Genomic DNA, 17,586 nt, shown 5'->3' with positions numbered 1-17,586 from the left:
CTACAGGGAGGGAGACGAGGACACACCTGCATTACCACACACCTACAGGGAGGGAGACGAGGACACACCTGTATTACCACACACCTACAGGGAGGGAGACGAGGACACACCTGTATTACCACACACCTACAGGGAGGGAGACGAGGACACACCTGTATTACCACACACCTACAGGGAGGGAGACGAGGACACACCTGTATTACCACACACCTACAGGGAGGGAGACGAGGACACACCTGTATTACCACACACCTACAGGGAGGGAGACGAGGACACACCTGTATTACCACACACCTACAGGGAGGGAGACGAGGACACACCTGTATTACCACACACCTACAGGGAGGGAGACGAGGACACACCTGTATTACCACACACCTACAGGGAGGGAGACGAGGACACACCTGTATTACCACACACCTACAGGGAGGGAGACGAGGACACACCTGTATTACCACACACCTACAGGGAGGGAGACGAGGACACACCTGTATTACCACACACCTACAGGGAGGGAGACGAGGACACACCTGCATTACCACACACAGATACACACACCTACAGGGAGGGAGACGAGGACACACCTGTATTACCACACACCTACAGGGAGGGAGACGAGGACACACCTGTATTACCACACACCTACAGGGAGGGAGACGAGGACACACCTGTATTACCACACACCTACAGGGAGGGAGACGAGGACACACCTGTATTACCACACACCTACAGGGAGGGAGACGAGGACACACCTGTATTACCACACACCTACAGGGAGGGAGACGAGGACACACCTGTATTACCACACACCTACAGGGAGGGAGACGAGGACACACCTGTATTACCACACACCTACAGGGAGGGAGACGAGGACACACCTGTATTACCACACACCTACAGGGAGGGAGACGAGGACACACCTGTATTACCACACACCTACAGGGAGGGAGACGAGGACACACCTGCATTACCACACACCTACAGGGAGGGAGACGAGGACACACCTGCATTACCACACACCTACAGGGAGGGAGACGAGGACACACCTGTATTACCACACACCTACAGGGAGGGAGACGAGGACACACCTGTATTACCACACACCTACAGGGAGGGAGACGAGGACACACCTGTATTACCACACACCTACAGGGAGGGAGACGAGGACACACCTGCATTACCACACACCTATAGGGAGGGAGACGAGGACACACCTGTATTACCACACACCTACAGGGAGGGAGACGAGGACACACCTGCATTACCACACACCTACAGGGAGGGAGACGAGGACACACCTGCATTACCACACACCTACAGGGAGGGAGACGAGGACACACCTGCATTACCACACACCTACAGGGAGGGAGACGAGGACACACCTGCATTACCACACACCAGATACACACACCTACAGGGAGGGAGACGAGGACACACCTGCATTACCATACAGATACACACACCTACAGGGAGGGAGATGAGGACACACCTGTATTACCACACACCTACAGGGAGGGAGATGAGGACACACCTGCATTACCACACACCTACAGGGAGGGAGACGAGGACACACCTGTATTACCACACACCTACAGGGAGGGAGACGAGGACACACCTGCATTACCACACACCTACAGGGAGGGAGACGAGGACACACCTGTATTACCACACACCTACAGGGAGGGAGACGAGGACACACCTGCATTACCACACAGATACCACACCTACAGGGAGGGAGACGAGGACACACCTGTATTACCACACACCTACAGGGAGGGAGACGAGGACACACCTGCATTACCACACACCAGATACAGGGAGGGAGACGAGGACACACCTGTATTACCACACACCTACAGGGAGGGAGACGAGGACACACCTGTATTACCACACACCTACAGGGAGGGAGACGAGGACACACCTGTATTACCACACACCTACAGGGAGGGAGACGAGGACACACCTGTATTACCACACACCTACAGGGAGGGAGACGAGGACACACCTGTATTACCACACACCTACAGGGAGGGAGACGAGGACACACCTGTATTACCACACACCTACAGGGAGGGAGACGAGGACACACCTGCATTACCACACACCTACAGATACACACACCTACAGGAGGGAGACGAGGACACACCTGCATTACCACACACCTACAGGGAGGGAGACGAGGACACACCTGTATTACCACACACCTACAGGGAGGGAGACGAGGACACACCTGTATTACCACACACCTACAGGGAGGGAGACGAGGACACACCTGTATTACCACACACCTACAGGGAGGGAGACGAGGACACACCTGTATTACCACACACCTACAGGGAGGGAGACGAGGACACACCTGTATTACCACACACCTACAGGGAGGGAGACGAGGACACACCTGTATTACCACACACCTACAGGGAGGGAGACGAGGACACACCTGTATTACCACACACCTACAGGGAGGGAGACGAGGACACACCTGTATTACCACACACCTACAGGGAGGGAGACGAGGACACACCTGTATTACCACACACCTACAGGGAGGGAGACGAGGACACACCTGTATTACCACACACCTACAGGGAGGGAGACGAGGACACACCTGTATTACCACACACCTACAGGGAGGGAGACGAGGACACACCTGCATTACCACACACATACAGATACACAGGGAGGGAGACGAGGACACACCTGTATTACCACACACCTACAGGGAGGGAGACGAGGACACACCTGTATTACCACACACCTACAGGGAGGGAGACGAGGACACACCTGTATTACCACACACCTACAGGGAGGGAGATGAGGACACACCTGTATTACCACACACCTATAGGGAGGGAGACGAGGACACACCTGTATTACCACACACCTACAGGGAGGGAGATGAGGACACACCTGTATTACCACACACCTACAGGGAGGGAGACGAGGACACACCTGTATTACCACACACCTACAGGGAGGGAGACGAGGACACACCTGATTACACACCTACAGGGAGGGAGACGAGGACACACCTGTATTACCACACACCTACAGGGAGGGAGACGAGGACACACCTGCATTACCACACACCTACAGGGAGGGAGACGAGGACACACCTGTATTACCACACACCTACAGGGAGGGAGACGAGGACACACCTGTATTACCACACACCTACAGGGAGGGAGACGAGGACACACCTGCATTACCACACACCTACAGGGAGGGAGACGAGGACACACCTGTATTACCACACACCTACAGGGAGGGAGACGAGGACACACCTGCATTACCACACACCTACAGGGAGGGAGATGAGGACACACCTGTATTACCACACACCTACAGGGAGGGAGACGAGGACACACCTGCATTACCACACACCTACAGGGAGGGAGACGAGGACACACCTGCATTACCACACACCTACAGGGAGGGAGACGAGGACACACCTGTATTACCACACACCTACAGGGAGGGAGACGAGGACACACCTGCATTACCACACACCTACAGGGAGGGAGACGAGGACACACCTGCATTACCACACACCTACAGGGAGGGAGACGAGGACACACCTGCATTACCACACAGATACACACACCTACAGGGAGGGAGATGAGGACACACCTGCATTACCACACACATACAGATACACACACCTACAGGGAGGGAGACGAGGACACACCTGCATTACCATACAGATACACACACCTACAGGGAGGGAGACGAGGACACACCTGCATTACCACACACCTATAGGGAGGGAGACGAGGACACACCTGTTTACCACACACCTACAGGGAGGGAGACGAGGACACACCTGCATTACCACACACCTACAGGGAGGGAGATGAGGACACACCTGTATTACCACACACCTACAGGGAGGGAGACGAGGACACACCTGCATTACCACACACCTACAGGGAGGGAGACGAGGACACACCTGCATTACCACACACCTACAGGGAGGGAGACGAGGACACACCTGTATTACACACCTACAGGGAGGGAGACGAGGACACACCTGCATTACCACACACCTACAGGGAGGGAGACGAGGACACACCTGCATTACCACACACCTACAGGGAGGGAGACGAGGACACACCTGCATTACCACACAGATACACACACTACAGGGAGGGAGATGAGGACACACCTGCATTACCACACACATACAGATACACACACCTACAGGGAGGGAGACGAGGACACACCTGCATTACCATACAGATACACACACCTACAGGGAGGGAGACGAGGACACACCTGCATTACCACACACCTATAGGGAGGGAGACGAGGACACACCTGTATTACCACACACCTACAGGGAGGGAGACGAGGACACACCTGCATTACCACACACCTACAGGGAGGGAGACGAGGACACACCTGTATTACCACACACCTACAGGGAGGGAGACGAGGACACACCTGCATTACCACACACATACAGATACACACACCTACAGGGAGGGAGACGAGGACACACCTGCATTACCATACAGATACACACACCTACAGGGAGGGAGACGAGGACACACCTGTATTACCACACACCTACAGGGAGGGAGACGAGGACACACCTGCATTACCACACACCTACAGGGAGGGAGACGAGGACACACCTGCATTACCACACAGATACACACACCTACAGGGAGGGAGACGAGGACACACCTGTATTACCACACACCTACAGGGAGGGAGACGAGGACACACCTGCATTACCACACACCTACAGGGAGGGAGACGAGGACACACCTGCATTACCACACAGATACACACACCTACAGGGAGGGAGATGAGGACACACCTGCATTACCACACACATACAGATACACACACCTACAGGGAGGGAGACGAGGACACACCTGCATTACCATACAGATACACACACCTACAGGGAGGGAGACGAGGACACACCTGCATTACCACACACCTATAGGGAGGGAGACGAGGACACACCTGTATTACCACACACCTACAGGGAGGGAGACGAGGACACACCTGCATTACCACACACCTACAGGGAGGGAGACGAGGACACACCTGCATTACCACACACCTACAGGGAGGGAGATGAGGACACACCTGCATTACCACACACATACAGATACACACACCTACAGGGAGGGAGACGAGGACACACCTGCATTACCATACAGATACACCACCTACAGGGAGGGACATGAGGACACACCTGTATTACCACACACCTACAGGGAGGGAGACGAGGACACACCTGTATTACCACACACCTACAGGGAGGGAGACAAGGACACACCTGTATTACCACACACCTACAGGGAGGGAGACGAGGACACACCTGTATTACCACACCCTACAGGGAGGGAGACGAGGACACACCTGTATTACCACACACCTACAGGGAGGGAGACGAGGACACACCTGTATTACCACACACCTACAGGGAGGGAGACGAGGACACACCTGCATTACCACACACATACAGATACACACACCTACAGGGAGGGAGACCTACAGAGGAGACGACACACCTGGGAGGGAGACATTACCACACACCTACAGGGAGGGAGACGAGGACACACCTGTATTACCACACACCTACAGGGAGGGAGACGAGGACACACCTGTATTACCACACACCTACAGGGAGGGAGACGAGGACACACCTGTATTACCACACACCTACAGGGAGGGAGACGAGGACACACCTGTATTACCACACACCTACAGGGAGGGAGACGAGGACACACCTGTATTACCACACACCTACAGGGAGGGAGACGAGGACACACCTGTATTACCACACACCTACACAGGGAGACACACACCTGTATTACCACACACCTACAGGGAGGGAGACGAGGACACACCTGCATTACCACACACATACAGATACACACACACCTACAGGGAGGGAGACGAGGACACACCTGTATTACCACACACCTACAGGGAGGGAGACGAGGACACACCTGTATTACCACACACCTACAGATACACACACCTACAGGGAGGGAGACGAGGACACACCCGTATTACCACACACCTACAGGGAGGGAGATGAGGACACACCTGTATTACCACACACCTACAGGGAGGGAGACGAGGACATACCTGTATTACCACACACCTACAGATACACACACCTACAGGGAGGGAGACGAGGACACACCTGCATTACCACACACCTACAGGGAGGGAGACGAGGACACACCTGTATTACCACACACCTACAGGGAGGGAGACGAGGACACACCTGTATTACCACACACCTACAGGGAGGGAGACGAGGACACACCTGCATTACCACACACCTACAGGGAGGGAGACGAGGACACACCTGTATTACCACACACCTACAGGGAGGGAGACGAGGACACCTGCATTACCACACACCTACAGGGAGGGAGACGAGGACACACCTGTATTACCACACACCTACAGGGAGGGAGACGAGGACACACCTGCATTACCACACACCTACAGGGAGGGAGACGAGGACACACCTGTATTACCACACACCTACAGGGAGGGAGACGAGGACACACCTGCATTACCACACACCTACAGGGAGGGAGATGAGGACACACCTGTATTACCACACACCTACAGGGAGGGAGACGAGGACACACCTGTATTACCACACACCTACAGGGAGGGAGACGAGGACACACCTGTATTACCACACACCTACAGGGAGGGAGATGATGACACACCTGTATTACCACACACCTACAGGGAGGGAGACGAGGACACACCTGTATTACCACACACCTACAGGGAGGGAGACGAGGACACACCTGTATTACCACACACCTACAGGGAGGGAGACGAGGACACACCTGTATTACCACACACCTACAGATACACAGAGTGATGCATAAACACACAATTCCAATGTACGTATTATGTACCTACAAATGGCAACAAACTTGACTTGCATTAACTGGCTTAATATTGGGTTTTACAGTCGGAGGAGGAGGATGAAGAGGAGGATGAAGGCAGAGGAGTAGGAGAAGGAGGAAGAAGGCGGAGGAGGATGAAGGCAGAGGAGGATGAAGGCAGAGGAGGATGAAGGAGGAGGAAGAAGGCAGAGGAGGATGAAGGCAGAGGAGGATGAAGGCAGAGGAGGATGAAGGCAGCGGAGGAAGAAGGCAGAGGAGGATGAAGGTGGAATAGGATAAAGAGGATGAAGGCAGAGGAGGATGAAGGCGGAGGAAGAGGAAGAAGGCAGAGGAAGAAGAAGGCGGAATAGGATAAAGAGGATGGAGGCAAGGAGGATGAAGAAGGAGAAGGATTTATTTGATTTATTTTACCAGGTAAGTCAGTTAAGAACAAATTCTTATTGACAACGACGGCCTAGGAACAGTGGGTCAACTGCCTTGTTCAGGGGCAGAACGACAGATTTGTACCTCGTCAGCTCAGGGATTCGATCTAGCAACCTTTCAGTTACTGGCCCAACACTCTAACCACTAGGCTACCTGCCACCCCAAGATGAAGGAGGAGGATGAAGGCGGAGGATGAAGTTGGAGGAGGTGGTGTAGGAAGGCCACTCACCTGGTCTGCCATTTGTCCTGCGGCTCTCCCTTTTCTCTGGGGCAGTAGGAATACTCCTGGAACTCGTTGGCAAACAGGATACAGTGATGACGGGGGTCCTTCAGCAAGCTGCGTAGCCGGTTGTACTGCCTGATAGAAACAATTCATTTTCTACTCAAAGTGCATCGTTGTGCTGATATAAAGTGGGATAAAACAAATACCTTAGTAGACAAGACATGAACAATGTAAAAGTTAAAAAGATAACAAGAAATAGCAGAGAGGGCAACTCATGAAGTATGGTCTCATGAAGTACCATGAAGTACCATGAAGTACCACGAAGTATGGTCTCATGAAGTACCATGAAGTATGGTCTCATGAAGTACCATGAAGTACCATGTAGTATGGTCTCATGAAGTACCATGAAGTATGGTCTCATGAAGTACCATGAAGTACCATGAAGTATGGTCTCATGAAGTACCATGAAGTACCATGAAGTATGGTCTCATGAAGTACCATGAAGTACCATGAAGTATGGTCTCATGAAGTACCATGAAGTACCATGAAGTATGGTCTCATGAAGTACCATGAAGTATGGTCTCATGAAGTACCATGAAGTACCATGAAGTATGGTCTCATGAAGTACCATGAAGTACCATGAAGTATGGTCTCATGAAGTACCATGAAGTATGGTCTCATGAAGTATAGTCCTAGATCTGACACCAGCTACAGCAGTAGCTTTAAAGTACTTAAGTAAAAATACTTTAAAGTACTTAAGTAAAAATACTTTAAAGTACTACTTAAGTAGTTTTTTGGGGTTATCTGTACTTTACTATTGTCACGTTCATTGAATGGAGGATGTGATGTGAATACATTCTTCTTTTTAATGAAACGAAGAACACTTAAACTTTACAAAACGAACACGACACTATATATAAACAAGTGCAGACACAGGCACTAACACATAGACAATAACCCACACAATAACCCAAGGAATATGGCTGCCTAAATATGCTTCCCAATCAGAGACAATGATAAACAGCTGCCTCTAATTGAGAACCAATCTAGGCAACCATATACATACATAACACCTAGACAGGAACAAAAACACATACATCCCCCATGTCACACCCTGACCTAACCAAAACAATAAAGAAAACTAAGATAACTAAGGTCGGGGCGTGACAACTATTTATATTTTTGACAACTTTAACGTCCTTACATTCCTAAAGAAAATGATGTATTTTTTATTCCATACATTTTCCCTGACACCTAAAAGTACTCGTTACATTTTGAATCCTAGCAGGACAGGAAAATTGTCTAATTCACACACTTGTCAAGAGAACATCTCTGGTCGTCCCTACAGCCTCTGATCTGGCGGACTCACTAAACACATGCTTGGTTTGTAAATGATGTCTGGGTGTTGGAGCGTGCCCCTGGCTATTTGTAAATTAAAAATACAAGAAAATGATTCCGTCTGGTTTGCTTTATATAAGGAATTTAAATGATTTATACTTTTACTTTGACTTTTGATACTTCAGTATATTTTAGCAATTATATTTATTTGTAATACTTTAAGTATATTTAAAACCAAATACTTTCAGACTTCTAAGTAGTAAGTAGTGAAGTAGTATTTCACTGGGTGACTTTTCCTGAAGTAGTATTTCACTGGGTGACTTTCACTTTTGAGTCATTTTCTATTAAGGTACCTTTACCTCTACTCAGGTAGGACAGTTGTGTACTTTTTCCACCACTGCTAATAACCTCATAGCCTAATAACTTTGTAACATACAGTATGTAGACGAATAACCTTGTAACCTACAGTATGTAGCCTAATAACCTTGTAACCTACAGTATGTAGCCTAATAACCTTGTAACCTAATAACCTCGTAACCTACAGTATGTAGCCTAATAACATTGTAGCCTAATAACCTCGTAACATACAGTATGTAGCCTAATAACCTTGTAACCTACAGTATGTAGCCTAATAACCTTGTAACCTACAGTATGTAGCCTAATAACCTTGTAACCTAATAACCTCGTAACCTACAGTATGTAGCCTAATAACCTTGTAACCTACAGTATGTAGCCTAATAACCTTGTAGCCTAATAACCTAGTAACATACAGTATTTAGCCTAATAACCTTGTAACCTAATAACCTTGTAACCTACAGTATGTAGCCTAATAACCTCGTAGCCTAATAACCTTGTAACCTACAGTATGTAGCCTAATAACCTTGTAACCTACAGTATGTAGCCTAATAACCTTGTAACCTAATAACCTCGTAACATACAGTATGTAGCCTAATAACCTTGTAGCCTAATAACCTAGTAACATACAGTATGTAGCCTAATAACCTTGTAACCTAATAACCTCGTAACCTACAGTATGTAGCCTAATAACCTCGTAGCCTAATAACCTTGTAACCTACAGTATGTAGCCTAATAACCTCGTAACCTACAGTATGTAGCCTAATAACCTTGTAGCCTACAGTATGTAGCCTAATAACCTTGTAGCCTAATAACCTTGTAACCTACAGTATGTAGCCTAATAACCTTGTAACCTACAGTATGTAGCCTAATAACCTTGTAACCTACAGTATGTAGCCTAATAACCTTGTAACCTACAGTATGTAGCCTAATAACCTTGTAGCCTAATAACCTAGTAACATACAGTATGTAGCCTAATAACCTTGTAACCTAATAACCTCGTAACCTACAGTATGTAGCCTAATAACCTAATAACCTCGTAGCCTAATAACCTTGTAACCTACAGTATGTAGCCTAATAACCTCGTAGCCTAATAACCTTGTAACCTACAGTATGTAGCCTAATAACCTTGTAACCTACAGTATGTAGCCTAATAACCTTGTAGCCTACAGTATGTAGCCTAATAACCTTGTAGCCTAATAACCTTGTAACCTACAGTATGTAGCCTAATAACCTTGTAACCTACAGTATGTAGCCTAATAACCTTGTAGCCTACAGTATGTAGCCTAATAACCTTGTAGCCTAATAACCTCGTAACATACAGTATGTAGCCTAATAACATTGTAGCCTAATAACCTAGTAACCTACAGTATGTAGCCTAATAACATTGTAGCCTAATAACCTAGTAACCTACAGTATGTAGCCTAATAACCTTGTAGCATACAGTATGTAGCCTAATAACCTTGTAGCCTAATACCCTAGTAGCTTGTAGACTATAGTATGTAACCTAGTAACCTACAGTATGTACCCTAATAACCTACAGTATGTAACCTAGTAACCTACAGTATGTATCCTAATAACCTACAGTATGTAACCTTGAAGCCTACTAACCTTGTAGCCTACAGTATGTAGCCTAATAACCTTGTAGCATACAGTATGTAGCCTAATAACTTGTAGCCTACAGTATGTAGCCTAATAACCTTGTAGCCTACAGTATGTAGCCTAATAACCTTGTAGCATACAGTATGTAGCCTAATAACTTGTAGCCTACAGTATGTGGCCTAATAACCTTGTAGCCTACAGTATGTAGCCTAATAACCTTGTAGCATACAGTATGTAGCCTAATAACCTTGTAGCATACAGTATGTAACCTAGCAACCTACAGTATGTAACCTTGTAACCTACAGTATGTAACCTAATAACCTACAGTATGTACCCTAATAACCTACAGTATGTACCCTAATAACCTACAGTATGTACCCTAATAACCTACAGTATGTACCCTAATAACCCACAGTATGTAACCTTGTAGCCTACAGTATGTATCCTAATAACCTACAGTATGTAACCTTGTAGCCTACAGTATGTATCCTAATAACCTTGTAGCCTAATAACCTTGTAGCCTAATAACCTTGTAGCCTAATAACCTTGTAGCCTACAGTATGCACCCTAGCAACCTGCAGTATGTAGCCTACAGTATGTAACCTTGTAGCCTACAGTATGTAGCCTAATAACCTTGTAGCATACAGTATGTGATAACCTACAGTATGTGATAACCCACAGTATGTGATAATCTACAGTATGTGATAACCTACAGTATGTGATAACCCACAGTATGTGATAACCTACAGTATGTGATAACCTGCAGTATGTGATAACCTGCAGTATGTGATAACCTGCAGTATGTGATAACCTGCAGTATGTGATAACCTGCAGTATGTGATAACTCAATACAAATCTTTCCTACCAACAGGATAGCGTGTCAGTGGGTATAACAGAGTCTCCCTGACTCCCTGACTCAGCGGTTCGTCCTGGGGTCCCCGTGTGTTGTAGTGAATAGAGCTCTGCAATTTAACCAACTACACAGCATGACATCAGCACAACACGCACAAAACCCGAAGACTCTGAGAAGTGAAGCCTTGTCACGTTAACGATGCAACGGATTTATAAAACGGGAGCTAACGGAAACAAAAGGAGACCAGGACGAGGCTGCTGAAACTCTACCGGGACTGTTATTTACACTAAGTCATCAACTTTGAAACAAGAACAAACACCAATGTGTGTGTATTGTATAAGAAGAGTATGCTGTACACTGTTAGAAGGGTTGTGTAATAACCAGTTAGTGGCTACATTATTCATCCACAGGCCACATCCTGTTTAAGCTTGATCAGCATAGCCGTGCTGTAATGAGTTTTTTTTTTTTACCCACTTCCGATAGGTGGATTTCTATTGAAGGTCATATGGAGGAAGTTGCCCTCTACGTGTCACTCGATCACCTCTGACGAGGACTTGAGCCTACACGACACGTCGCCTCAGAGAGGTCGCGGCATGGCCGTGGCTGTGTGGACACCTAAAGAGCTGTCTTTGAGGCGGTGTTGAGGATGCGCCATTGGCCATTTAGGTCTATTACACCTGTGTCCTCCGCTATGATAGATATGTCATAAGGTGTAGGTTTAACACACCTGTGTCCTCAGCTATGATAGATATGTCATAATGTGTAGGTATAACTCACCTGTGTCCTCCGCTATGATAGATATGTCATAAGGTGTAGGTTTAACACACCTGTGTCCTCCACTATGATAGATATGTCATAAGGTGTAGGTTTAACACACCTGTGTCCTCCGCTATGATAGATATGTCATAAGGTGTAGGTTTAACACACCTGTGTCCTCCACTATGATAGATATGTCATAAGGTGTAGGTTTAACACACCTGTGTCCTCAGCTATGATAGATATGTCATAAGGTGTAGGTTTAACACACCTGTGTCCTCCACTATGATAGATATGTCATAAGGTGTAGGTTTAACACACCTGTGTCCTCCACTATGATAGATATGTCATAAGGTGTATGTCTACTCTGCCCTACCAAGCAAAAGTGTAGTAACTGCACATTTGGTCAAAAATGAGTTCTGATATTTTTTCTATACATGAAATACCTGTTTTATCACGTGGACAAATATCCTGCCTCCATTGTGTTGTGTTACGGAGAAAATGGGGGTTAGCTTCTGCAGTAACTGCAAGAAGTTACATTGAAACCAAGGAAAAAGGCCAAAACTGGCATCCCTCACGTCAGCAACTGGCATCACTCACGTCAGTAACTGGCATCACTCACATCAACAACTGGCATCACTCACGTCAGCAACTGGCATCACTCACGTCAGCAACTGGCATCACTCACGTCAGCAACTGGCATCACTCACGTCAGCAACTGGCATCACTCACATCACAACTGGCATCAGCAACTGGCATCACTCACATCAGCAACTGGCATCACTCACGTCAGCAACTGGCATCACTCACGTCAGCAACTGGCATCACTCACGTCAGCAACTGGCACCACTCATGTCAGTAACTAGCATCACTCACGTCAGCAACGGGCATCACTTGGTTTCACTGATCTTTGGGCTGCAGTCTCTATGGTTTACCTTGGTGTCACTGATCTTTGGGCTGCAGTCTCTATGGTTTACCTTGGTTTCACTGATCTTTGGGGCTGCAGTCTCTATGGTTTACCTTGGTGTCACTGATCTTTGGGGCTGCAGTCTCTACGGTTTACCTTGGTGTCACTGATCTTTGGGGCTGCAGTCTCTACGGTTTACCTTGGTGTCACTGATCTTTGGGGCTGCAGTCTCTACGGTTTACCTTGGTGTCACTGATCTTTGGGGCTGCAGTCTCTACGGTTTACCTTGGTGTCACTGATCTTTGGGGCTGCAGTGGTGTCACTGATCTTTGGGGCTGCAGTGTCTACGGTTTACCTTGGTGTCACTGATCTTTGGGGCTGCACTGTCTTTGGGGCTGCAGTCTCGGTTTACCTTGGTGTCACTGATCTTTGGGGCTGCAGTCTCTACGGTTTACCTTGGTGTCACTGATCTTTGGGGCTGCAGTCTCTACGGTTTACCTTGGTGTCACTGATCTTTGGGGCTGCAGTCTCTACGGTTTACCTTGGTGTCACTGATCTTTGGGGCTGCAGTCTCTACGGTTTACCTTGGTGTCACTGATCTTTGGGGCTGCAGTCTCTACGGTTTACCTTGGTGTCACTGATCTTTGGGGCTGCAGTCTCTACGGTTTACCTTGGTGTCACTGATCTTTGGGGCTGCAGTGTCTACGGTTTACCTTGGTGTCACTGATCTTTGGGGCTGCAGTGTCTACGATTTACCTTGGTGTCACTGATCTTTGGGGCTGTAGTCTATTTTTTCTATACATGAAATACCTGTTTTATCACGTGGACAAATATCCTGCCTCCATTGTGTTGTGTTACGGAGAAAATGGGGGTTAGCTTCTGCAGTAACTGCAAGAAGTTACATTGAAACCAAGGAAAAAGGCCAAAACTGGCATCCCTCACGTCAGCAACTGGCATCACTCACATCAACAACTGGCATCACTCACGTCAGCAACTGGCATCACTCACGTCAGCAACTGGCATCACTCACGTCAGTAACTGGCATCACTCACATCAACAACTGGCATCACTCACGTCAGCAACTGGCATCACTCATGTCAGCAACTAGCATCAATCACATCAGCAACTGGCATCACTCACGTCAGCAACTGGCATCACTCACGTCAGCAACTGGCATCACTCACGTCAGCAACTGGCATCACTCACGTCAGCAACTGGCATCACTCACGTCAGTAACTGGCATCACTCACATCAGCAACTGGCATCACTCACGTCAGCAACTGGCATCACTCACGTCAGTAACTGGCATCACTCACGTCAGCAACTGGCACCACTCACGTCAGCAACGGGCATCACTTGGTTTCACTGATCTTTGGGCTGCAGTCTCTACGGTTTACCTTGGTGTCACTGATCTTTGGGGCTGCAGTCTCTACGGTTTACCTTGGTGTCACTGATCTTTGGGGCTGCGGTCTCTACGGTTTACCTTGGTGTCACTGATCTTTGGGGCTGCAGTCTCTACGGTTTACCTTGGTGTCACTGATCTTTGGGGCTGCAGTGTCTACGGGTTTACCTTGGTGTCACTGAGCTATGACCTGCAGTGTCTACGGTTTACCTTGGTGTCACTGAGCTATGACCTGCAGTGTCTACGGTTTACCTTGGTGTCACTGATCTTTGGGCTGCAGTCTCTACGGTTTACCTTGGTGTCACTGAGCTATGACCTGCAGTGTCTACGGTTTACCTTGGTGTCACTGAGCTATGACCTGCAGTCTCTACGGTTTACCTTGGTGTCACTGATCTTTGGGGCTGCAGTCTCTACAGTTTACCTTGGTGTCACTGATCTTTGGGGCTGCAGTCTCTACGGTTTACCTTGGTGTCACTGAGCCAATAGTTATTGGAGATGTGTACTGTTCTGTCCCCATGAGATAGTCATTGGAGAGGTGTACTGTTCTGTCCCCATGACATAGTCATTGGAGAGGTGTACTGTTCTGTCCCCATGACATAGTCATTGGAGAGGTTTACTGTTCTGTCCCCATGAGATAGTCATTGGAGAGGTGTAAGTCTACTGTTCTGTCCCCATGACAGGGTCACTGGAGAGGTGTACTGTTCTGTCCCCATGACATAGTCATTGGAGAGGTGTAGCTACTGTCTGCCCCAACACCAATGGTAGATGTCTCAGTACAACTGTCTGCCCCAACACCAATGGTAGATGTCTCATTGCTACTGTCTGCCCCAACACCAATGGTAGATGTCTCATTACTACTGTCTGCCCCAACACCAATGGTAGATGTCTCAGTACTACTGTCTGCCCCAACACCAATGGTAGATGTCTCAGTACTAACACCAATGGTAGATGTCTCATTACTACTGTCTGCACCAATGGTAGATGTCTCATTACTACTGTCTGCCCTCACCAATGGTAGATGTCTCATTACTACTGTCTGCCCTCTCACCAATGGTAGATGTCTCATTACTACTGTCTGCCCCACCAACACCAATGGTAGATGTCTCATTACTACTGTCTGCCCCAACACCAATGGTAGATGTCTCATTACTACTGTCTGCCCTCTCACCAATGGTAGATGTCTCATTACTACTGTCTGCCCCAACAGTTTCATTACTACTGTCTGCCCCAACACCAATGGTAGATGTCTCATTACTATTGTCTGCCCCAACACCAATGGTAGATGTCTCAGTACTACTGTCTGCCCCAACACCAATGGTAGATGTGTCATTACTACTGTCAGCCCCAACACCAATGGTATGAAGGCCTAGTTACTCAACATGTGTTACAGTAATGATCTAATTGTAGGGTGTAGGCGTGTAGCTCCTGTACCTGCGTCCTCTGCTGTGTTGGACAGCCTGGCAGGCAGTCTGAGTAAACACTATCCCCTGGATCTCTCTAAACTCCAGAATCTCCATAAAGTCCCTCGCCACGCCTGCATCAGGCATCACATAGTGAGTCACCTCTCCAGACAGCACCTTGCCCTCTGCTGGGACAGAACAGGGAGAGGGAGAGGGAGAGAGAGAGAGAGAGAGAGAGAGAGAGAGAGAGAGAGGGTTAATCTGTCAACTAATCAATCTAGAAAAGGGATAGTGAATGATGAGGGTGTTTGAGCAGGTGTACTCTGTTCAGACTCTACCATGTCTTGATGGAGATCATTTCAAACACAGCAACACTGTTGTCAACAACATCCACGTCTATTCGTAGCTATTCGCATTTATGCACAGGTGTCTAAGTCGTCTTATCTACCTTTACTGTGAAGGCCATCATCGTTATTTTCTTGCTATTGTACTCAGGAACTAGCTGTTAAAAGGGTGACACGTGTTGTTACGGTGTAACAACTAACATCACGTGACAGTGTGACACAAAAGAGAAACATCATAGTTTACCTTATGCCTTGTTGTAATTTAGCTAGTTAGCATGTTACATTTACGTTTGCCTAAAATGTGACGGACATCAAAAGGAAGACTTATAGAGTATTTTATTTTGTAAAACCGGACTTTACCGTTGGCGCATTGTGCCTGACAGAGAGAGCTGTAGCAGGGAACATGTTCTCTCAAATAATGTTCCCGGACCACACGGACCTTCCGTCCTCGGGAACTCTTCAAATGCAACACCTTCTCGGTCTTAATCATGGTCACCCCGCTTCATAGAAAACGTTTTGGGGACTATTGTTTTTGAAAGATTAGCTGCTGTTGACAAGACAAGCGGGAACCGATTCCGAAGTTGTAAACAAACCATTCAAGTCCAGGAAGCAAACTGCGCAAACGCGGCGGGCTCGTCGAGTTGACGTCATCAATTCCACACACACACACACACACACACACACACACACACACACACACACACACACACACACACACTTTTTCTTACAGATTATAAATGCCAGTGTCTTTAGAAAAGCGGAAAACAATATGTTAACATATCCAGTTTAAACCTTTGTTGGATGCAGTGCACTGTCCTGAGTGATTTGAATGTGCTTATATATCCCTGCCCTGACACCAGAAATTAAATTCCCTTTGGAAAACAAAGTTATTTAAGTCAATTTAAAGCCAAAGCAAATTGCACCGATGATTGATCTCTCAACTGATTCATTGTGACAATATGCAACAGTTTGTTTCTCCACCGATGTTCTATGCTATTTTTTTTTTATTTTAGATATGAGTTAATCAAACTATATAATAATCATATCCAAACCAATGTGATCTTTTGATGTTATAATGA

The 17,586-nt window shown here is 47.5% G+C and overlaps 1 protein-coding gene across 1 annotated transcript in view; it reads right to left on the bottom strand.

Moving 5' to 3' along the window:
* The window catches only part of dis3l (DIS3 like exosome 3'-5' exoribonuclease), a 71,256-nt gene extending 54,120 nt beyond the window's left edge, over positions 1-17,136 (bottom strand). The window contains 3 exon segments of the mRNA XM_042315780.1: positions 7,558-7,686; positions 16,195-16,351; positions 16,868-17,136. Of these exon segments, the coding sequence (XP_042171714.1) occupies positions 7,558-7,686; positions 16,195-16,351; positions 16,868-16,997 (416 nt within the window). The 5' untranslated portion in view covers positions 16,998-17,136.
* Between the last annotated feature and the right edge of the window lie 450 nt (positions 17,137-17,586).

Source organism: Oncorhynchus tshawytscha, unplaced genomic scaffold (genome assembly GCF_018296145.1).
Source record: "Oncorhynchus tshawytscha isolate Ot180627B unplaced genomic scaffold, Otsh_v2.0 Un_contig_1847_pilon_pilon, whole genome shotgun sequence".
Classification (NCBI taxonomy): domain Eukaryota; kingdom Metazoa; phylum Chordata; class Actinopteri; order Salmoniformes; family Salmonidae; genus Oncorhynchus; species Oncorhynchus tshawytscha.
Note: the sequence above shows the minus strand (reverse complement) of the source record. Positions and strands in the feature narration are given on the sequence as shown.